General features: G+C 35.2%; 2 protein-coding genes across 3 annotated transcripts in view; both read right to left on the reverse strand.

Moving 5' to 3' along the window:
* LOC123550472 (TBC domain-containing protein kinase-like protein) overlaps nt 1-24,386 on the reverse strand; it is a 32,678-nt gene that overhangs the window by 8,040 nt on the left and 252 nt on the right. For both annotated transcript variants that reach the window (XM_053546025.1, XM_053546024.1), the window contains exons 2-19: nt 20,389-20,641; nt 19,593-19,665; nt 17,608-17,722; nt 17,040-17,113; nt 15,594-15,735; nt 14,868-14,937; nt 14,372-14,427; nt 12,545-12,606; nt 11,442-11,499; nt 10,821-10,908; nt 10,291-10,429; nt 9,380-9,479; nt 6,975-7,024; nt 5,783-5,885; nt 3,806-3,940; nt 3,438-3,500; nt 2,924-3,101; nt 1,282-1,365 (exon numbers count right to left, since the gene is read on the reverse strand). In XM_053546025.1, the coding sequence (XP_053402000.1) occupies nt 1,282-1,365; nt 2,924-3,101; nt 3,438-3,500; nt 3,806-3,940; nt 5,783-5,885; nt 6,975-7,024; nt 9,380-9,479; nt 10,291-10,429; nt 10,821-10,908; nt 11,442-11,499; nt 12,545-12,606; nt 14,372-14,427; nt 14,868-14,937; nt 15,594-15,735; nt 17,040-17,113; nt 17,608-17,722; nt 19,593-19,665; nt 20,389-20,578 (1,780 nt within the window). In that variant the 5' untranslated portion in view covers nt 20,579-20,641. The remainder of the gene's footprint in view (nt 1-1,281; nt 1,366-2,923; nt 3,102-3,437; nt 3,501-3,805; nt 3,941-5,782; nt 5,886-6,974; nt 7,025-9,379; nt 9,480-10,290; nt 10,430-10,820; nt 10,909-11,441; nt 11,500-12,544; nt 12,607-14,371; nt 14,428-14,867; nt 14,938-15,593; nt 15,736-17,039; nt 17,114-17,607; nt 17,723-19,592; nt 19,666-20,388; nt 20,642-24,386) is intronic.
* Nucleotides 21,858-24,386, reverse strand: part of LOC123548809 (N-acyl-phosphatidylethanolamine-hydrolyzing phospholipase D-like) — a 115,241-nt gene continuing 112,712 nt past the window's right edge. Inside the window, exon 7 of the transcript XR_008371370.1 lies at nt 21,858-23,555. The gene's annotated coding sequence lies outside the window, so the exon portion shown is untranslated. The remainder of the gene's footprint in view (nt 23,556-24,386) is intronic.

Below are 24,386 nucleotides of genomic sequence, written 5' to 3' on the forward strand. Positions count from 1 at the left end.
TAGTGACCTAGTTAACTCCTAAGGAAACCCAGCTTTGAAACTGAACCAATTTCACAGAGGCAAACATTTATGGAGATAAAGTAGAAAATGTGGCCTCTTTGGTTATTCTATGACTTAATCAAGAGACGTAGATTTTAATCTCAGGTCACAACAGTTTCAAATCTGACCAAGATTTCATAGAGACAAAATATTCTAACAAATTCTTATGAAGATCAAGGTTTTACTTTGAACTAACAAGTGACCTAGTTTTTTTTAACTCAGATGATGCAGTTTCAAACTCATGCGAGATTTTATTGAGACAAACATTCTGACCAAGTTTCATTAAAAATAGGATAAAAATTGTGATCTCTTCACTTGAGTGCTAACAGTTAAGATATTAATGATGATAGGCCATGACTGTTGCAGAGTGATCACAAGATCGCTCCCTGAACACTCTCTGCTTGGGTGAGCTACATGGGCGGCCATATTAACCATGCTATTGGTCATATAAGATGATGTTAGTTATTATTCTGTTTTATGGACCAAATATTAACATTAAACAAGAGCTGTCAGTGGACAGCGCGCTCGACTATTCTCAGTGCTTGATAGTATAAGCTATGAGTAAAACATTAACATTACAATAAGCATATTCTAAGTAAAAAAGGGGCCATAATTCAGTCAAAATGCTTGCTAGAGTTGCCTCCTCCTTTTTACAGACTGGGGTCATGATGGTAAACAAGTATGCAAAATATGAAAGCAATATCTCAATGGACTTTGAAAATATTTGGGATGGTACGCAAACTTTAACATTTATTCTAAGTCAAAAAGGGGCCATAATTCAGTCAAAATGCTTGATAGAGTTGCCTCCTCCTTTTTACAGACCGGGGGTCATGATGGTTAACAAGTATGCAAAATATGAAAGCAATATCTCAATGGACTTTGAAAATATTTGGGGTGGTACGCAAACTTTAACATTTATTCTAAGTCAAAAAGGGGCCATAATTCAGTCAAAATGCTTGATAGAGTTGCCTCCTCCTTTTTACAGACTGGGGTCATGATGGTTAACAGGTATGCAAAGTATGAAAGCAATATCTCAATGGACTTTGAAAATATTTGGGTGGTACGCAAACTTTAACATTTGTGTGACGCTCACGCTAATGCTCATGCCCACGCAAAGTAGGATAGCTCCCCTATTCTTCGAATAGTCGAGCTAATAAAGACAGAAAAATGCAAATAAAGAACCATTTTTCCCTTTACAGTATCTGGAACTTGATATTTAGTTCATAAAATATATAAAATTACCTTGTATAACAGGTGAGTTGTCCTTTAGGAAAAACTTGTGTAGATACTTTGGAATAAATGCTTTGATACAAGCATATGCTAATGCTGAAAAAGTTAAATGTAAAGGTATCATTTCATAATCAGTATACAAAATAATTTCAACTAAAGAAAGGGCTGATAAAAAATAAATAACTTTGCAATTAATGAAATTATATGTGGATCTTAAGGTTTCGAAGAAGGCCTTGAGAAACAAAAATCAAACAACACCAAATCATAGAAAGAAAGAGTTGTTTCACATGAAAATTGAACAGCATGTAAAACATGTATATTACTTTACGAAACAAGTGTCAGTATACTAATATAAACTTTGAATTCCAGAAAATGACTGCCTATAGGGACTCCACTTCCAGACAGTCAAACGCCTTTAAAAACTCACCATTTTCAAAGAACTGTTACAACTTGTTCTTGACGATTACTTAAAATAATCGGAAAAAGTTGTCTCCCTTTGAAAATGAATGCCATTTGTACTTAAAATAATCGGAAAAAGTTGTCTCCCTTTGAAAATGAATGCCATTTGTACTTAAAATAATCGGAAAAAGTTGTCTCCCTTTGAAAATGAATACCATTTGTAAAGAAATAAAGATAAACAATTGCTAAAAACTGTGTTCCACCTTGTTATGCGAAATTTCACCACTCGCACGCTATTGCAAATGCATCAAAACGAACATGTGTAACTGTTCTTTGAAAATGGTGAGTTTTTAAAGGCGTTTAACTGTCCGGAAGTGGAGCTCCTTTAGGCAGTCCTTTTCCGGAATTCAATGTTTATATCAGTATACTGACACTTGTTTCGTAAAGTAATATACATGTTTTACATGCTGTTCAATTTTCATGTCAAACAACTCTTTCTTTCTATGATTTGGTGTTGTTTGATTTTTGTTTCTCAAGGCCTTCTTCAAAACCTTAATCTTTTTAAGGGAACTGATGATAACAGATAATTTCTATGGCCAGTTATTAACATCATGCAAAGACAATTTAGAGATTGGTGAAAGACACAAGCCAACCGTTAAGTTCTGATAACGTAACTGGAAGCGTTGTTATTTTAGGGCAGCACTACTTAAGTGCTAGACAGAAAATCAGCAATTTTCACTCATTAGCACAAGTTTGCATTAATGCGGAATCAAAATAAGGTTTATCAATTGTGCAGAATATTATATGAAAATCACTGCAAATTAACAGAAATTCAAATAAAAGCTTGATAAGAATTTTACACATCCACTGCTAATATTTAAATAATGATACAAACGAGCGCTAGGTAACTAAACCGCTTCCTGTTGTGATGCAGCAGTGTATGATCTAACTCTGTGAACAGTTAATGTCTTGATAACAAACTGTGTGAATTTAATAAGAACTTTGTGGGGTACTTAAAATGTAATATTCATTAACAAGGAACTGTAACAAAACACAAACTACAACTAGCATTTATTGCTATTTTAATTAGAATTACACATGCAATATACTAAACACTACCAGAATGAAAACTTCTTCTTGCAAACAATGGGAAATAATTTTTTTTTCATATGTTAATGATGAACTGAAGAACTATTTTTTAATTTTATAATTTTTTAGGTTTATTAAGTAAAGTATATTTGGCTTACTCACTTACCTTCATTGTTAAAATTAAGGGCCAGGAATGGAGCGCAGAGTGAGTCCAAGCCTTGCCAATACACATACTCTGGATGACTGACCACCCATGCCTTCAAGACCCGCTTGAACTTGGCATGTGCTGTTGGTGAAGCCAACAACTCGTGGTACTGATGGCATCTGGGTATATCTACTGCTATCTGGAAAAAGGAAAGGAACTGATTCATGTCTGCATTTGTTCAGTCAAGTTCACTGCAACAAACAGCATCACATGCAATTAGAAAGGAATCGACCATTGCAACAAACATTGACATTCTTTCAGGATGTGAAAAGTTGCTACAAAACTGTTGACAATTTATCAGTTCTAACATGATACATGTACTGGGAAACCATTAGTGATTGTAGAGTATCTTTTTTTTTTTTGATTTCATAGTTGTGTCAATCCAATACATGAATGTCCATTAAACTAACAAACTTTTGGTCCATTTCATCCTTAAAATTTGAAGTACATACATTCAAGTGTCTATATGACTTACCTGTCTGTCGGTCCCTGTAGGAGTTTCTTTGTCTATTGCATCATACTCTGCTTGTATATCACCCTATAAAAGAAATATAATCATCACTAAGCATCATACTATGACTGAATATCACCCTACATAGGAAATACAATGATTTCCACTTAGAATCATTCTGTAATTGTGTACCACCCTACATAGGAAATACAATGATTTCCACTTAGAATCATTCTGTAATTGTGTATCACCCTACATAGGAAATACAATGATTTCCACTTAGAATCATTCTGTAATTGTGTATCACCCTACATAGGAAATACAATGATTTCCACTTAGAATCATTCTCACTTACAGGAAAATGTCTGGTCAAAATAATCCTATTTTCTCACCTCCACTTCAAGGAGAGCAGCCCAAACTAGATTTCTGAATAAAGGTGGTATATCTACTCTAGCCTCCTTCCATATATGAGCTTTCTTGTAAGGATAACCTTTGATTAGGCGTTCATACAGTATCACTCTGTGAAACTGAAAAAGAAGTATAACATTCAGACATACATATATATACATATGATGGTACATCATGACTTTTATTTACTGTTACTTAATGATATAACAAGTACACTAACACTTTTCTTGCATACCAGATGGGGATTTCCGGTATTTGTACCGGTGCTGGAAAAATCCATCTTACACCCCGGGGTGTAAGATGACTCTCGTGCTGTAGATGACGTATTAAGAACTACATATATTGAAGATTTATGTAGTAATTTACATTTTATTTCATAAAACGGAATAAAATTCCAATACTTTGGCAGTTCCTCTTTGTTCCTGAAAGTATATTTCTTGATTCAAAAAACGTTATTTTAACAAAAATTCGTAACGTTATGCTGCAACTGATAGAACAAAACCGGAACTAAACATTGTTATTTGTCTTTGAAACGTCATGATGTCTTTCTTGTTTACGGACGTTGGTTTCCCGCACTTTGTTTAAATACGCTGCTATAAGAAATAGTTCTAAAAAAAAAAAGAAACCGTTCGATTGATTTTATTTCTATTTTTATTTCTTGAATATGGTATGCAAGAAAAAGATTCCATCACTGGTTGTAGGTGCAGAAGGGAATATCCGGCTCTCGGGTAACTGTTTATGTGGTAACTTGGCAGGAGCCTCGTTACCGCTTAAACAGTTATCCTCGAGGCCGGAAATTCCCATCTGCACCTACAACCACTGAAAGAATCTTATAATATTAACTAGATGGCCTGTATTCACTAGATTTGATATATATATGTACAGACATATTTTACCTGATGACACAAGTACACTATCACCTAAATTAACAAGATATGACAGATACATGATTACCTACAGCTGACTGATATAGCAGGCACATCATTATATTCGTCTGATATGACAGGTTTAACATGACCTATATTTACCTGATATGACAAGTTCATCATGGCCTATATTTACCTGACTTTACAAGTACATCATGGATCTCATGGCCTATATTTACAATATATGACAGGTGCTTCATGACAAATTTACATGATATGACAAGGTACATCATGACCTACATTTACCTGACTTTACAAGTATATCATGACCTATGTTTATAATATATGACAGGTGCATCATGACTTAAAGTTACCGGTATGATACCTACATCATGACCTATGTTTATAATATATGACAGTGGCATCATGACTTAAAGTTACCGGTATGATACCTATATCATGACCTATGTTATAATATATGACAGGTGCATCATGACTTAAAGTTACTGGTATGATACCTACATCATGACCTATGTTTACCCAAACTGACAAGTATATCATGACCAATACTTACAAGCCAAGTAAATTGCATCGTGATTTATATTTACCCGACATATCAATAATTGACCTTATGTGAATGGTACACGAACTCCAGTTTTTATATAATGTGATGGCTAAAATCATGTCCTATATTTATCTGATGTGATTGGTAAATCATGAACTACGTCTACCTGATGTGCTTGGTAAATCATTACCTATATTTTCTGATCCAATGCTAAATTAGGACATATTTTTACCTGATGTGATGTGATGATTAAATCATGACCTACATATACCTGAAGTGACAGGTTTTTATTTTGTTGGGTTTAACATTGCACCAACACAATTACAGGTCATATGAAAACTTTCCAGCTTTGGTGGTGGAGGAAGATCCCAGATGCATTATTTCATCACGAGCGGGCACCTGGGTAGAACCACCGACTTTCCAGGCTCAAACCCACATCGATGAGGGGCAAGTGATTTGAAGTCAGCGACCTTGATCACTCAGCCACGGAGGCCCCCCAAAGAGACAGGTTTAAAGTGAATGATATTTACCTGATGTTCTATATCTTTCTCTCTTATGATTAGCGGTAAACTAGCTGAACTAGCTATGTCAACATTACTAGGTGATGTAGGCAGGCCCTCTTCCACCATTTGGCTGTGATAGATAATAAACCACTTTACAACAGTATTAAAATTTCTTAACAATGATACAAATGCAATGCAAATATTTTTTTAATTTGCTAAAGAAAACAATCTTTTCAAATAAACTTGTCACCACAAAGCAGTCAAACTGTTTTAAAACACAAACATACACTCTCATAGCTAATGCTAAAAGGTCTTATTTTATGATGTACAGTTTGGTATATCAAGAACTTGAAAGAAATCTTTAATCTCAGGCCATGAGTGAAGAAAGAAGACAGATATACGATTAAATAAAACTTTGTCTATAGTCAGTAGAATATCACAGTAAATGATATGTAAATACCCAACATCCAAACAATAGATGCTTTTTTAAATATATGTCCCAATGACTGCCTGTCAAGGGTAAATGTGAGTTTAATCTTCAGTATCTAGTGTGCTGTGGTCATAGTCTTTGACCTAATGGCAATAAAATTTTCTGGTCATCTACTGATCATACACAATCATGCTACAAAGATTGGTTCCATAGACCTAAGCATTCTTAAGTTATTGATAAGATCCAATTCAGTCTTAAGGTCACCTTGACCTTTGATATAATGACCAAAAAGAACAACACAATAAGGCACAGGCAATAACTGTATTGTCTCTGACTGCCTTATGCCACAGTATAATCCAGTTATTAATCCAAAACCATTTTCAGACTTTAGGTACTTGTGACCTTGACTTTTGACCTACTGCTTCCCAAAACAACAGGGATCACCAACCCCAAAAGCAATGAATGTCACTGACCAGAGGTTATCACCCTTTTTAAAGTTTGATCACTGTAGACAAAAGCATTCTCTAGTTACTGAGTGGAATCCAAACTGTCTACTGACCAACAGGTGGGCAGACAAACCAACAAAACAAATCACTGTGAGCAAAATAAATGATGTTTTATTAACTCTTTCTACTATCTTATAATTATTGTCCTGTAAGGGTTTGCTTCTCAAATGCTTTTAGTGATCAAAATCTGGTTCTTTTATGTAACAAGTCACGCTGCATCAAAAGCCCTAATAATACGAGACATTACCAGAAATTAACTTATTAAATCAACATAAACACATACTCATCTTCCAGCAGAGGATAGTATGCCTTTTCATCTATGTCTGCAAGTCTCTGAAACGTATGTTATACAAACTTTAAAACAACAGTTACTGACAACACAACAAGAGGACCATGATGGTCCTGAATCGCTCACCTGTCCCCACATGACCCAGTTTTGAACTGAGTATGACGTCGCTTTTTCTATTATTTGACATAGTGACCTAGTTTTTGAGCTCATGTGACCCAGTTTTGAACTTGACCTAGATATCATCAAGATAAAAATTCTGACCAATTTTCCTGAAGATCCATTGGAAAATATGGCCTCTAGAGAGGTCACAAGGTTTTTCTATTATTTGACCTAATGACCTAGTTCTTGAAGGCACGTGACCCAGTTTTGAACTTGACCTAGATATTATCAAGGTGAACATTCTCACGAATTTTCATGAAGATCTCATCAAAATTATGGCCTCTAGAGAGGTCACAAGGTTTTTCTATTTTTATACCTACTGACCTAGTTTTTGATCGCATGTGACCCAGTTTCAAATTTTACCTAAATATCATTAAGGTAAACATTCAGACCAATTTTCATGAAGATCCATTTAAAAATATGGCCTCTAGAGAGATCAAAAGGTTTTTCTATTTTTAGACCTACTGACCTAGTTTTTGACCACAGTTGACCCAGTTTTGAACCTGACCTAGATATCATCAAGATGAACATTCAGACCAACTTTCATACAGATCCCATGAAAAATATGGCCTCTAGAGAGGTCACAAGGTTTTTTTATTATTTGACCTACTGACCTAGTTTTTGATGGCATGTGACCCAGTTTCAAATTTTATCTAGATATTATCAAGGTAAGCATTCTGACCAATTTTCAAGAAGATTCATTCAAAAGTATGGCCTCTAGAGAGGTCACAAGGTTTTTCTATTTTTAGACCTGCTGACCTAGTTTTTGACCGCAGTTGACCCAGTTTCAAACTTGACCTAGATATCATCAAGATAAACATTCAGACCAACTTTCGTACAGATCCCATGAAAAATATGGTGTCTAGAGAGGTCACAAGGTTTTTTCATTATTTGACCTACTAACCTAGTTTTTGACGGCACGTGACCCAGTTTCAAATCTGACCTACATATCATCAAGGTGAACATTCTAACTTTCATGAAGATCCATTGAAAAGTATGGCCTCTAGAGAGGTCACAAGGTTTTTCTATTTTTAGACCTACTGACCTTGTTTTGGACCAAACGTGACCCAGTTTCAAACTTGACCTAGATATCATCAAGATGAACATTCTGACCAACTTTCATAAAGATCCCATGAAAAATGTGACCTCTAGAGTGGTCACAAGCAAAAGTTTACGGACGGACGCACACACGGACGACGGACGCTGCGCGATCACAAAAGCTCACCTTGTCAATTTGTGACATGTGAGCTAAAAACAAGTAAATTTCACATGTTAATAGAGAACAATGAATTAAATATGCTTTTAGAATGTAGTCTCCACACATCCTTGGCATCATAAAATGATCTCACTATGCAAGTTTCATAACTCTGACTTCCATTTTAGCAAAATTGTGCCCCTTTTTCAACTTAAATTTGTTTGCTAAAATCTGCATTTATAAGCTAGTATTCGGTGAAATAGCTTCAAATAGTTGAGTATGCTGTCATTAGACAGCTCTGGAAAAATAAAAGAACCACCTATAAGATTGATATTAATCAAAAAGGAATGGGGTTTTAGACCAGAGTTTGAGGGTAGACTGTTGGTACATCTAGTTCATGAAGGGATTAGACACCATTAAGACTTTGGCACATGGCATGGTCGTTATTAATAATGATCTGATGTGCTAAATTGAAGACACGTACATGTATTCAGTTATTGGTTTGCAAATCTGAAATTATTTGAAATCATTTGGTCTAGTTATTCCTCAGACATATGAATACAAATAAAACTGTCACCAAGTTTCCATGTTAAAAATGGGCATAATTTTAAATAAATAAAAACAAGAGTTATGTTACTTGCCAAATAAGGTTACCTCATGATGCCAAAGTCACGTTTTAAGTTTGAAAGTATTTGGCCCAAAAGCTTTTGAGAAACCTGCTTACATGCAAAACCATAAACAAAATTACTAAGTTGAAAAAGGGGTATAATTTTGACAAAATAAAAGTAAAAGTAGCTTGTCCTGTAAGGTCACCTAATGGTGCTGAATATTTGTGCAAAGTTTAAAACCATTAGACCTGGTAGTTTTACAGAAATATGCTTACATGCAAAATTTTTGTGATGTGGTCGCCAACAAAAGAGAGACAACAATACTGAATACCTCTCCCATTTGAAAAAAATTCAAATAGTCCATCTATTAAAAAGCTTCAGAAATGTTGAGATGAAATTTTCTTTGCAATAAAACAACCACTTAAGGACTAACTCACCTGTCTTAACTGGTCCTGAGACAACAAAACAACTGTATGATCAAGTAACTCCATTTGGTCTCGACCTTGACCTAAAACCTCTCCATTGTCCAAGGTCAAACTGAAATAATGAAGAATATAATGCATGCACTATAAAATCATCTATTCACTGTATCATTATAACTGAAATTCATAAATTAATAGAAACCAAATTTTCAGAAGCATGCCTTTATATAAAGATCTTTACTGGAAAAAATAAAAAAATCTTAAAAATGGATAATGGCCACAAGTAATACCTTGATAACAGTTATACTGTCACCCTGGTAATATACTTAGTTACCTAGCTAAAAGGTTGCTGCTATCTTGGTTATACACTTACTGTTACCTAGGTAATTTATCACTGTTACCTAGCTAACATGGTTGCTCTTATCTTGGTTATACACTTACTCTTACCTAGGTAATTTATCACTGTTACCTAGCTAACATGGTTGCTCTTATCTTGGTTATACACTTACTGTTACCTAGGTAATTTATCACTGTTACCTAGCTAACATAATTGCTCTTATCTTGGTTATACACTGCCTGGTTAGAACCACCAACCTTCCACAAGACAGCTGGATGACTGCCCTACATGAAAGAACTCTACACTCCAAACAAGGTCTCAAACTCTGGTGAGAGGCAAATGATTCAAAGTGACTTTAACCACTCAGCCACTGAGGTTACCTTAGTTACCTTTACCTCCATAATGCATCAACTATTACATTGGCATTACAGTGAGTGTTACCTTGAACACATAGTGACGGTTACCTTGGAAACACAGTAACTTTCACATTGGCAATGCAGTGAATGTTACCTTTGAACATATAGTGAATGTGAGCTAGGTAATTCAGTGAGTATATATCTTATCTATTAAGCAATAAAATACAGGTTACCTTGGCAATATAGTGACTGGTGGTTTTGCTTTAATCATGCCGACTTTCTTCAATACGGCCTCAAGGTCTCCACCAGCCAGTCTCCAGAGATAGTAGACTTCCTCCATACTTCTCTCAGACAGATGATCTGGATTGTAGTCTGCAAATAAAGATGTCAAACAATATTGCTTATCTACATCTCCAGAAGTAAGATGTATAATGATTATGATATTTGTGAGTCACTAGATATAGTGTAAACCATGATGGCACGATTCATGTAATTGCAGAAAGTCCAAATGTGGTTAATATGCTTTTGTTGGCTTTAAAGTCGCACCGACACATATGTCATATTGCAACTTTCCATCTTTGATGGTGAAGGGAGACCAAAGGTGCCCCTCTTTGCATTATTTCATCACAGGCAGGCATCTTGGTAGAACCACTAACCTTCGGAAAGCCAGCTGGATGGCTTCCTCACATGCAGAATCTATCTAAATGCACAAAAGGTAGCATTTCACTCGTCAATGATAACAACACCGAGTCCAAGCACTTACCTTTATCAGAGTCTGTAAGTGTAGGAAGTTCCAGATCTTTACATCTCAACTTTGTTGTGAACAAATGGAAACCATTCCGTGGAGACATCTGGAATAATAAAACCAGGAAATGCGTCTATTTGCTATCATATATATAGGTCAAAATAAACAAATTAACTAATATGAAGAACTGGTTTGGCAGACTCTTGAATGAAAGAACATAACCACAAGGATACAATACATGTACATTGAAACTCTATTGTCTGGAACCCATTTGTGATGGAACAGGTAATTAAATGAAGAAACCACAATTGTATTTCCACTGCGTAAACCCCACCCTGAAAAACTAGTAACAAGGAAAATTATTACTAAATACTTATTTACCAGGTTTATTCTTTAACACCATGAATTGTCTGGCCCTATACTATACCGACCACTCTAGGGTTTTTTTGGGTTTTTTTTTGGATTGAACGTCGCACCGACACATTATTTGGTGGCTGTAAGTCGCTCACCTGATCTTGAACATACATGGAATGACAGGTAATCTGTATAACTAGACACAGGTTATGATTTATTCAAGCTTTTCTCATATAAAACTTTCTCCCCAACTTATTTAAACATTGACTAAAGATGAAAATCTACCTGTTGTAACTTATGTAAGATGAATACTTCATGATGTAGTAATTCTGATGGAGATGGTCTGAAAATACACATAAAATACATCTATTCAATATTCACAATTCATATTCTTTTGTAACATTTTTTATAAAGTTTTACTTTATTTCGAAACAATGGTGGAGGAAATGTATTCTTTGCTGCAAGGGCCTCTAAAATTTGCTATACTCTTAATGACATTAAAAAATAGAAGTCTTTTTCATCGCATGTATAGTGAAATCATTATTATTTATGGATGATGATTTTCATGGATTCTGCCAATCAATCGAAAACAAATACCACTACAAATGTACTGCAAAATCTCTAATTTTTGTGAAAGAATTGTCTAAGTATGCAGTTATGAAGACCTTGAACTTGACCCCACTGACCCAATAATAAATCCTAAATTTGGTTTTTCTATAAGCTACCTATAGGCCAAGTTTAATTTCAATATATAAATTCAAACTAAAGTTTGAACGGAAACTGTTTTATTCAGTAACAGTGACCTTGACCTTGATTCCACTGCATCAAACTGCAATCCCAGTCTTGGTTTTATGATAAGTTACGTATGACCAAGTTTCATTTCAATATGTCAACCCAAGCTAAAATTATTGAGCTGAAGCGATCTGTTTAACATTGCCTGCCTTCCCACCTAGACAAAAACATACCCCATTAGGATAACTAGTGGGTTTGTTTTTTTTTGATAGCAGGTATGAAATCTGCCTGTGAGATCATCTCAAGATATCAAAATATTAAATTCTGTGTTGATTTTAAAAGCATAACAGCCTGAAGCATGACTTTGGGAACATGTAAGCTAGAGTTATGTTACTTGCACAGCATTTTGCTCTGTGAGGCCATTCCATGATGTTAAAGACTTGTGTTTGTAAGCATTTAGTCCAATACGCTAGGAGAAATCTGCTTATACCAATAAAAGGGAGACAACAACAGCTCTATCTTTTGAAAAATAGTTGAGCTAAAAATGTTGTGTTCATTTTGAAAGGTGTGCACCAGGAAGCCTTTGATATTGGCCTGTGGCATATCTTGGTGATTTACCTGCATTTAGGGTCATTACCTGTGTTTTGGGTCATTACCTGTGTTTTGGATCAACAATGAGACATTTTCTGAGGAAGTCAACTGCTGATGGATGAAAAGCCTGTAAACAGAATACACACTGTAGGGTTATACTGGAAACAATTAAAAGCAATAAAGTTATTGAACAACTGTACCATATTTTCAATCTTATTAGGATTCTAACAAAATCATTTCTATCAATGAAAAGAGAGAGCATGCACATAGCATAATCATGCAGTATTAAAGGGGCATACCTACACATTTACTCAACAATATCAGAACATTTAAAAACAATTAAAAATGTCAACAAAATATCAAAGTCATGTATGACTATCGCTAAAGTACATACTTCATTAACTTTGATAACATGTAAGCTAAATTCTTTTATTTTATATATTATAATAATTCATTGTTTCACTATTGCAGAAGACCGTGGTTTTGCATACTTTACAGATAACTCATCACCTCAGCGGAGAAAGTGGATTAGTGCTTCAATATGCTAGTGCTATTAACCACTTTTAGCAATAAGGTGACAAAGTATGTTTGGAGTAATAAATACTACCTACAACTCACTGAATGAAACAGGGACTTGTGTGGTTTATTTTCTGATATACCATGGCCCAGACTTCAAATGCTCAGGAATTCCACCATCAAGGCATTAGCCTGAGTGATCAATAATCCAAATCTAAAAGATGAACCATGAAATATCTGACCCTAAACCACAAGGCCTATAGGATTATCTTCATTCAACCATGCTCAGAGAAATATTAGATAAACAAGAGCTGTCTAACGACAGCGCACTCAAATATTTGAAACCCTTCAACATCATACTAGCTTACATACAAAAGATTTACAAAATTGTTCAAGTGCAGTAACGGAACATGCCTCAGTGGTAATTTCATGATATCCAAAGTCTTTCAAAGACTTTGGAAGAATTCAGTGTAAAAGTTTCCCATAAAACATGCTTGCTTGAAAACTTTCATCAAAATTTCGAAGTTAAGAAGACATCCATGCTGATCCTATAGTGATCACCTGAGCTGCACAGCTGTAACTGGTATAAAAAAACAACATTTCTGGTAAATATCTTAGAAAACTGCAGTCATGTTTTTGAAGAAACCGGCAGTCATGTTTTTGAAGAAACAGAGTACCTATAAACTGAACAATCTTGGATGGCACTCACCCAAAAAACATTCCTTTAACATTATTTCAAAATTGGATCAGCAGTTTCTGACATTAAGATTTTTTCCCACTATATACATATACATGTATATATACTGAAAATCTACAATGTCTATCAGAGGCCATATTTTTTGATGAATCAGAAACATCTGACAAATTCTGATGAATCAGACAAAATTGACAAATTCTGGGAGTGGGTCACCCACTGAATATTCATGTGAAATTATTTTTAAATTGGATCACAGTTTAAGAGAAATATTTGAAGTTTTTTTTTTTAATTTTTATCTCGGGCTGCCATGTTGTTTTTTTTAGTCAGAATGATTTGGACAATCTGAGTGACTTGTCTTGTGAAGTCACCACAAGATGCAAAAGGCTTGTGTGAAGTCTGAAAATCTCTAAGTTAAAATAAATGATATAAAAGCTAAGAGTTCAGTAATTTGCCCTGTAAGGTAATCTCAGGATGCCAGATGCTTATATGGAGTTTGAAAACATATAAGGGAGTCAGTGGCGCAGTGGTTAGCCTAGACTGGCTGCTGTGGAGATAAATATGACGCCTGCCGTGGGCTCAGCTGGAAATAAGTTGTTCCATCCATTCCAGGTGGGGACTTTCGTTGACTACCCATGTTAAACAAGAAACTTTTAAAAACGGAGTCTATTTAAAACTATACCTTTAATGTATTATCACATTTGAGTTCATTCACTACATAGTCAAATGGATCACAATCTGAAATGAAATCAATAAAGAGAATAATAACTAAACTGTTGTATGTATTGAATACATGTATATGTAAATCCAAACATTTTAAACAGAAATAAGATTTTGAAATATCATATTAAATCAAAGTAGAAATATAAATGTTTTTGGTAAACACATGGGTCTTACAATGTCAAACAGTTTTTTTAAAAGAAAACAGTAACTGTTAAACTTATTAAGAAACAAATTTTCTAGTCATGAAATCATTGAATTTTCATGGCATAAACTTTTATTGTTTACAGCCAAAAACGCTATTAGTTGTACATTTTTTTCTGATGAAATTAAAGGAAATTTCTGTGTTTAATATGTTTATTTTTTGCAGTGAAAAGAAGTCCCCTGTGAATATTAATGACCTCACAGTATTTCATTTGCGTAATCATTTACTTGAAGGTGAAGCTCTAAATAAATACCTGACTGCAGGAACTTGAGAATATTTTTAACGATCTCTTGCAGTGGAGTGTCTGCCCATATTCTCTTTGCCTAAACCATAAAAAGTACATTTTAATTTCAGTTACTTATTACTAACAAACAACAGTCTCCGACGCTGTGTTCTTTGCATAATATCTATGTACTAAATGTTAACTTTGAAGCATAATAATCAAATTCAATCAAATCCTTGCTCAAAGGTTATAAAACTGAGTTTGGAGTCCAGTCTGAAAATGCAGCCTTGCCATTGGTCAATGTTAAAGTTGTGCTTTGAAAGAACCAATCAGATACTGGAGATTTTAGACTGGTATCCAAAATTTCTTTAACAACCTTATTTCTAACCTGTCTAAAAGTTATGTAAGTGGCTGTTCATGTCATCATTTACAAATTTAAAAGAACTCATTTACAAAAGACTTAATATACCTATCATTCAGATTAAAGCATGCATGTCAAGTAATGCCTTGAAACCTAGTGGCAATAATTCTAATAAACATGAACCATTGGAAGACTGAAATTGAAAGTGTAGCTGTGTTTAAATATAAAATGTGGCTACCGTTTGATCTTTTTGTACTGAATTTAAGAGATTAAGGACATTACATCAAGAAAAACATATCTTTTTCTGTAGGAAATGACTCTTTTCATCAATGAAATTTTCTCTGACAGAAAAATGTTTACAAGTATTTTAGAAGAAAAACAAATCCCGGCCTTACTGATAAAAGTTCCAGCAGGATAATACCAAGAGACCAAACATCCACTTTAGGACTAGATGTTGGCAAGGTAGATAACTCTGTTTCCTCATCAGTCTGGACTGGTCCACAGCATAATACTTCTGGACTGGTGTAGTTCAGCTGACTGGTAGTCATAAAAATATTTTCTTTAACTTGACATTGCACAAAATTATTTATTTATTTTGTTGGGTTTAATGTGGCACCGACACAATTATATGTACTTTCCAGCTTTGATGGTGGAGGAAAACCCCATGTGCCCCTTCATGCATTATTTCATCATGAGTGGGCACCTGGGTAGAACCACCCACCTTCCGTAAGCCAGCTGGATGGCTTCCTCACATGAAGAATTCAACGCCCAAAGTGAGGCTCAAACCCACATCGATGAGGGGCAAGTGATTTGAAGTCAGCAACCTTAACCACTCAGCCACAGAGGCCCTTGCACAAAATTAGTATAAAACTAGGTGTTTTTGCCACAAAAACATATGTCTCCCCCTATGTATTCCTTTAGCTCTGGCTGCCATTTTGTGCAGCGAAGCAGAATGTGTCGCCGATATGCACAACTAGGCTTGGTACTGATCACTCCTGTGAGTTTTCGTCAATATCTGTTCAGCAGTTTGGCCTGTGAAAGCTGGACAAGATTTTTCTATTTTTAGCTCTGGTGGCCATTTTGTGTAGTGAAGCAGAATGTGCAGGCGATATGTACAAACAGGCTTGGTACTGATCACTCCTGGTAAGTTTCGTTAATTTCCGGTCAGCAGTTTGACCTGTGAAAGCCGGACAAGCTTAATGCGGATGGACGGACAGACAGACGGCAAAGGCAAAAACAAGATGTCTCACCCATGTACATAATTTATTAGTAAAGATACATTTTCGTGTTTCATTTACTAATTAATCTCTCCCTCTATATATTTTTTATTAATGCCTCTGCATCCCAGCGGCAGAGTGTCTTTTATGATTGTGGAAGGTTGTGGGTTAGCTCCCTGGCTAAGTCACATCAAAGATGTGAAGCAGGGTTCCAGTAGCTTACCAGCTTGGTGTTTAGCATTGAAAAGGAAACTGGGTTCTCTTCTTTAATACCCTTGTGGTGATGGATACCATCAAGGATGGTTAATTTAAGTCGTAAACATGTTTCACAATCTAAAATATATTGCTGGGGGAAGTATAAACTAAAAACTTATTGATCTTGAATTACTTTCTGCCATAACAGACTGAAGACTGGTATGCAACATCAGGTGACAGATCAGTTTCCTTTGTTGGAATAACCCCGTAGTACTGGTAATACAAGACTTAGGCGGTTACCAAAAGAATATGATAAATTTATTGTATTTTGCAGGCAACAATTCTTACCATTCTGCTTAGAGCAGAATAATTACCAATGATCCCTTTGTAAACCTTAAATAGTTTGTTTAAAATTAAACTGAAGCTTACCCTATAGGAAAACTGACGTAAGCACCACTGTTACTCATATAGTACATGCCATAGTCTGACAGCTTCACTTTATCCTGAAAAGTACAGTTGAACCAGACTTAGCTGCCACCTGTATTAAGCAGCCAGTCAGCTAGCCTAACTTCCCAAATTGACTTTCTGTTCTAATTTCAATCTGTCTTAAGGCGCCACCTGCCTTAAGCAGTCCTACTGTGCCGCTCCCTAGACTGATTGTTTAAGGTATTATGCACGTTCTGATCAAATATTTTTTCTACAATGTGGAATTCGATTAAACCTCAATTTTCAAAACTTCATAATATACTGGTACTTAGGAAATTTGGCAAATACAAATGATATGGTCATGTGCTTGATTTTTTGATAGACTGATCTGAATTTTTTTAACTAACACAAGTTTTCATAATGGGAGTATGTGGGAAAATCATAATTTTGATAACATTTTCGTGAATAAAAATTTTTCTTCAATGTAGATTTTAATGAATCTTCTCACAGTCATAAATACATTTGTACCTTAATAATATGAAGATAAATTTAATGTAACAAGCATACTGACCTCTGAATCAAAAAGGATATTTTCAAACTTGAGATTTCTATGACAAACACCATTTTTGTTGAGGTACACTAGTCCTTGTAGGATCTCAAATGCAAGCTTGATCAGTTTTTCCTCACTAGAAGTATATGAAAATTCAGTTGTTTCAAGGATGAAAATCTTGACCTACTTTATCATTATACATATTCTTCAAAGGAGAGAAATTAAAAATCACCAGCTTACAGCTGGCTCAATCAATATTACTGCACAAGACAAAAAGAGACAAGATTTGATTGGATAATTCATTTGCTGAAAATAAACTAAACAGTGCACGGTGAATCTTATGATATAATCAGTAACTGCCTATAATACCACAAAGGCCTATGGGTATTCCAAATTTCTATATAAAATGGACAGACAGCTATAAGTTCATCTGCAATATATCCTTGTTTGTTACTGCAAAAGTCAATTTAATAAATACCACCAGCTAAGACTAATATAATACTAGTACTTAAATTGAATATAATATTTATTCTAACACGAACAGCAAATAACCTTCATACATGTAAAGCAAAATCTATCTCGGGTTATTCTGCAATATACCACTCGCGTGCAATGACGTCATCCGATCCAGGTGCGTAGCGCAGTCATAAAAAGTAGTTACCATTTTTTTCTAACACTGTTGATACTAGTATGTCGTGTTAGAATCAAAATAACAATTTCCCAAGTGTGATTTATCATAGAATAACCCGAGTTTTTCGTTCTTATGCAAAACAATATATCCCTCAGGCCTACGGCCTTCGTGATATATTCTTACGCATAAGAACTCAAAACTTGGGTTATTCTACGATAAACCACGTTTGGGAACTTATTATTTCTTAAATACACAAACTTAATCAGGGTCAATGTAATAATCAACAGGTGTAATGTAACATCAATGTGAAAAAACACAGTGTGCTGAATAATATTACATATATTACATATAGAAGTTATGTTACAACAAAAATGTGCATTTTGGAAGCAGACAAAAGAAATTTACCAAGTAGAAACATTACACAACCAGTTCCTACAAAAGACTTTTTCTTGTTTGTACATCAGAATATTGCATGCAATTAGTACAAAGCTCTTTTCACATAATTACTTGATGAAAATCTGCTATGTGACTTAGTACTACCAACTTTTTACTACAGAATGTACAGTCAAACCTAAAATACATTAAGACAATGCTTGTGGGACCCAACCAAAATTAGTTGTGTTTTTTTATTGCAAGAGGTCTTCATTCATAGATTACAATACTGTAAATCATTGATTTTCTGGGAGGCCTAATTTACACAAATTTCATTTTTTTGGTACAATTCACACAATTAAATCCCAATAAGTATACAAATTTTCCATCCATTTTATCTCTAAAATTTTATATACACTATTTCATGCCTGCAAGATACTTTCCTGCTGAAACCATGAATTTTTACACACATGAACAGTATACTGCAAATGCTGGTAGCAAGTGATTCTGCCTTTGCAACCAGCGCACACTGATATCAGGCTGATCATGGTCTGCACTGTTCACTATTCAGTCAGTAAATTTTCAGCAAATAATCCTTTGAATAATAAATAGCCCAAATTTAATGATGGACTAGTCCATTTTAGAAATCTAACAGACTAAAGATTAAAGCTGAAATGAAAGTTGTGCTCTTCAGAGGAAGGTGGTTCTGCAAGAAAGTGGTCTTGAGCACAGGTTTGACTGTATTCGGAACTATATGAACACAGTTGTAACACATTTAAATTCAGCATACACTTTATATGAGCCGCGCCATGAGAAAACCAACATAATGGCTTTGCGACCAGCATGGATCCTGACCAGACTGCGTGGATCTGTTCACTAACGGTTTCTCTAATTGCTATAGGTTTAGAAAGTGAACAGCACGGATCCTGACCAGACTGGATCCATGCTGGTCGCAAAGCCATTATGTTGGTTTTCTCGTGGCGCACCTCATATCTCATGTTACCTTTGATATTTTCCTGTATTCCATGCAACATTCAGATTATTTGTGTGATGTTCTTGTACAAATATAAGTCTTTCTGAAATCAGAATGCAATGTTGCTATACATACATTTTGTATACAAATAAAATATACAGTAACATACTAGCATATTCTCAAAATCCGTGACATTTTAACAAAGAGGGGTTTATAATAATAATAATAATAACGACTTTATTTTACGTGGATAACATATATAATATTTTAAGCAGATGTTTTTATAACTTTTTGTGTTGTAAGTCACAATGACAAAATTTAGGCAAAAATTCAAACTTTTTTTGGAGGATGAAGACCCAAGCTGCCGCTCTGTGAATTATTTCAAGTATGAGAGAGTACATGGGTACATTTATATTGCCATCAACTTTCAGTAAGCCAGACGGAAAATGTCCTTGAAAAATATTTAGGGTTTCGAACAAACAGCAGTGAGTGCCATCTGATTTGAGGTCAGCTAATGTAACCAATACCTCACAAAGGCCACTTTTAAGAGATGATTTCTTCTCAAAAGAGAGTGGGATATTAATTGTTCAGCACTTAATATTGTTACAAATTTCTGGGGAAAAAAAAGGACAGTTGTTTTAACATACATCTTACTCGTACGTAAAAGTATGCACTGAAATTTGGTAATTTCCTCTCCACCTGGTCCAGTGATTATTAACTTAATAGATTTAATTTGATACATGTCACACACAAACATATCGGTAATTTTTTCTGATATATGCACAATAATTATTGTAGCTATTAAATATTATATTTATATATTTACCATGCCTGCCTCTAACACAGTCCAGGTATTTACAAATATGTGTATGATCTAATGTCTTCAGATGTTGAAATCTCCCAACTATTTTTATGGAGTTAGGTGTTAGCGGCAGCCCATTTGCTCCACATTTATCATTGGAATGACTTGCAGCAAAAAATGTTGACACCCCAAACTGAGCTTTTCCAAGAGCCATGTTGCTACCTGGCAGTCTGTTTCACTTCAGACATTGTTTCACTGGAGACATATCTTCTAATAACTGAAGTCAAAACCAAGGAATTAAATGATAATAAGCAATTTATCTATTTAGCACTAAAAACTAAAATCAATGATTCCTTTAAACATGGACTTTTGTCTAATCTCAATTCTGATACAGCCCAACCATGGCAGACAGCTGAAAACTGACTACATATCGGTTTTTGTCATAGGGCATTATATCTTGTTTTTCTTTTGATTAATTTAATTATCATACTATGAATTATCAATATAATGTTTTATTATTTCTAAATGTACATGTGTTTCACTAAGTTAATACTAAAATTGGTGAGAATTGTTTAACCAGCCGGTTAGCCCAAATTATCGTAACTAGACCTAGGTTTTGTTATCCATATGACTAAACATGCATGAATATGTGAAATTTAGTTAAACTGTCCTGAAGTTTTTTCTTGCTTATCAGATCCCTATAGTGCCAATCATTTGACAATTTTAAGCATGCACTGTATGGTAAGTTAACAACCCATGACAGTGTGCAATTAGATGCCTATAATTATCATGTTGAATATATAAACTTAATATGTACGTTTTTAGAATTGCAAACTAAGAAACACAACATTAAGGTAAAACAAGAGCTCGTCGAACACGAAATGCCCCCCTTGATGCATTCAGTAATTGCAAAAGGAACAGAAATTATATGCTCACTGTAAACAAAAGTTCTACCATTCTGGTTTAATCTGACCTTGACCTTTAACCTATTAACCTAACAAGAGATTACAGATTGATCTTGGCACCATCCACTGAGCCATTTTTGAATGTTCCAAATTTCAAGACTAGCTCAAGGCCAAAATCAAGGTCAAATTTCATTTAGGTATAAAACAATGTGTATGTGGTCCAAAATTGAAAGCGGTGGCTTGAGAAATGTGAAAGCAGGTCACTAGATCAATTTCAAGGTAAAGTTCATTTCGGTAGACAGAACTATGCGTGTGCTTCAAATTTGGAGGCTCTAGCTTGAGAAATGTGAAAGTAGGTCACTAGGTCAAAATCAAGGTCAAATTCCATTTCGGAACACAAAACTATGCAAGCGGTCCAAAATTTGAAGCCTGTACCTTCAGAAATGTGAAAGTAGGTCACTAGGTCAATCTCAAGATCAAAGTTCATTTCAGTACACAAAACTATGCTTGTGGTCCAAATTTGAAGGCTGTAGCTTGAGAAATGTGAAAGTAGGTCACTAGGTCAAAATCAAGGTCAAATTCTATTTTGGAACAAAAAACTATGCATGTGGTCCAAATTTGAAGCCTGTACCTTCAAAAATGTGAAAGTAGGTCACTAGGTCAATAACAAGGTCAAAGTTTTTTTCAGTACACAAACCTATGCATGTGATCCAAATTTGAAGGCTGTAGGTAAAGAAATGTGAAAGTAGGTCACTAGGTCAGGATCAAGGTCAACTCATGTCAAGGTTCATCTTGCCACTCAAAATTAAACATGTGGTCCAAATTTGAATGATGTAAGTTATGGACATGAAGATTCTAAGTTTTTCCCTGTATAAGTCTATATGAACCATATGACCTCTGGGACGGGGCCATATTTGACCCGAGAGGGATAACTTGAACAAACTTGGTAGAGAACCACTAAATGATGCTACATTACAACTTACCAAAGCCATAGTCTTTGTGGTTTGGACAAGAAGATTTTCAAAGTTTTTCCCTATATAAGTTTATGTAAACCATGTGTCCCCCAGGGCGGAGCCATATTTGACCCTAGGGGAATAATTTGAATAATCTTAGTAGAGGACCACTAGATGATGTCATATACAAAATATCAAAGCCCTAGGCCCTGTGGTTTTGGACAAGAGGTTTTTCAAAGTTTTTTCCTATATAAGTCTATATAAACCATGTGACCCTAGGGGTGGGGCCATATTTGACCCCAGGGAAATAATCTGAACAATCTTGGTAGAGGACCACTAGATTTTGCTACATACAAAATATCAAAGCCCTAGGCCCTATGGTTTTGGACAAGAAGATCAGAAACCATTTAACTGTTCCTGGCCAATGTAACCTTGACCTTTGACCTAATGACCTCAAAATCAATAGGGGTCATCTGCTGGTCATGGCCAACCTAACTATCAATTTTCCTGACACTAGGCCCAAGCGTTCTTGAGTTATTGCCTGGAAACCATTTTACTGTTCCTGGTCACTGTGACCTTGACCTTTGACATACTGACCTCAAAATCAATAGGGGTCACCTGCTGGTCATTACCAACCTCCTTTTCAACTTTCATGATCCTAGGCCCAAGTGTTCTTGAGTTATCATCCGGAAACCGTTTTACTGTTCAGGGTCACTGTGACCTTGACCATTAACATACTGACCTCAAAATCAATAGGGGTCATCTGCTGGTCATTACCAACCACCCTATCAACTTTCATGATCCTAGACCCAAGCGTTCTTGAGTTATCATCCTGAAACCGTTTTACTGTTCAGGGTCACTGTGACCTTGACCTTTAACATACTGACCTCAAAATCAATAGGGATCATCTGCTGGTCATTACCAACCTCCCTATCAACTTTCATGATCCTAGGCCCAAGTGTTCTTGAGTTATCATCTGGAAACTGTTTAACTGTTCAGGGTCACTGTGACCTTGACCTTTAACATACTGACCTCAAAATCAATAGGGGTCATCTGCTGGTCATTATCAACCTCCCTATCAACTTTCATGATCCTAGGCCCAAGTGTTCTTGAGTTATCATCCGGAAACCGTTTTACTATTCAGGGTCACTGTGACCTTGACCTTTGACATACAGACCTCAAAATCAATAGGGGTCATCTGCTGGTGATGACCAACCTCCCTATCAACTTTCATGATCCTAGGCCCAAGCGTTCTTGAGTTATCATCCAGAAACGGATTGGTCTACATTCCGACCGACCGACCGACCAACATCTGCAAAACAATATACCCCTCCTTTTTCAAAGGGGGGCATAATAATTAACTACATGTAATTAAGGTATGCAGTTATAATTTGTCTGCACATTCTTTCGATTTATTTGTTCTGCAACTGATGAATTATTAAATTATTTCAATTTATATTATAATATAAAAAGTTATGTGATAATCATCACCTGTTGTGGCATTGTTTTAATATCTAATTAATGTTCTTAAAAAATGAAGTAGATTGATGCTAATAGTTGTTTAAGTACGATGTTCCTTAGGCCAAAACAAGAAATGCTACAGAAACACCTGTCGTATGGATAAGGATACTAATCTGAATAATAAGCATGACCATTGTGCGAATGTAAAAATGAAGAATGAAAAAGGCACAAACATCATGCCAATAGACATCCCCTACATGACATTGTGAGCCCAGTCACACTATACACAGGTAACTGCTAAAACACCTTCATTGCTGTCCTTAACACAAGCTATGTCACCTGGTCAATGCTTGGACCCTTTTACAAATTTTTCAACAGTCTGGATTTTGCAAAGTTTATCCTTGTTTTCGCCAGTTTTATTCCTTATTCTTAAGAAATGAAATGATTTTTTTCCGTGAAAAAAAATAGTTTCATTTCTTATATTAACATTATATTTCCTTTCCATTTGTAAACAAGATAATATTATAAATTGCATATATGTTGCGGCATTTAACATTAAAATCAGCTTCCCGGCAATTCTGTTCACCAGACGGAATAACTGTGACGTCATGTAAGGAACGTTCTCCCATGTCTATACGCGGACATTGTCAAAATAGCGGTCAGTTATCACTAATCAGCGATGACGTAACTTACACGCCTTTCC

Source organism: Mercenaria mercenaria, chromosome 6, assembly GCF_021730395.1.
Source record: "Mercenaria mercenaria strain notata chromosome 6, MADL_Memer_1, whole genome shotgun sequence".
NCBI lineage: Eukaryota > Metazoa > Mollusca > Bivalvia > Venerida > Veneridae > Mercenaria > Mercenaria mercenaria.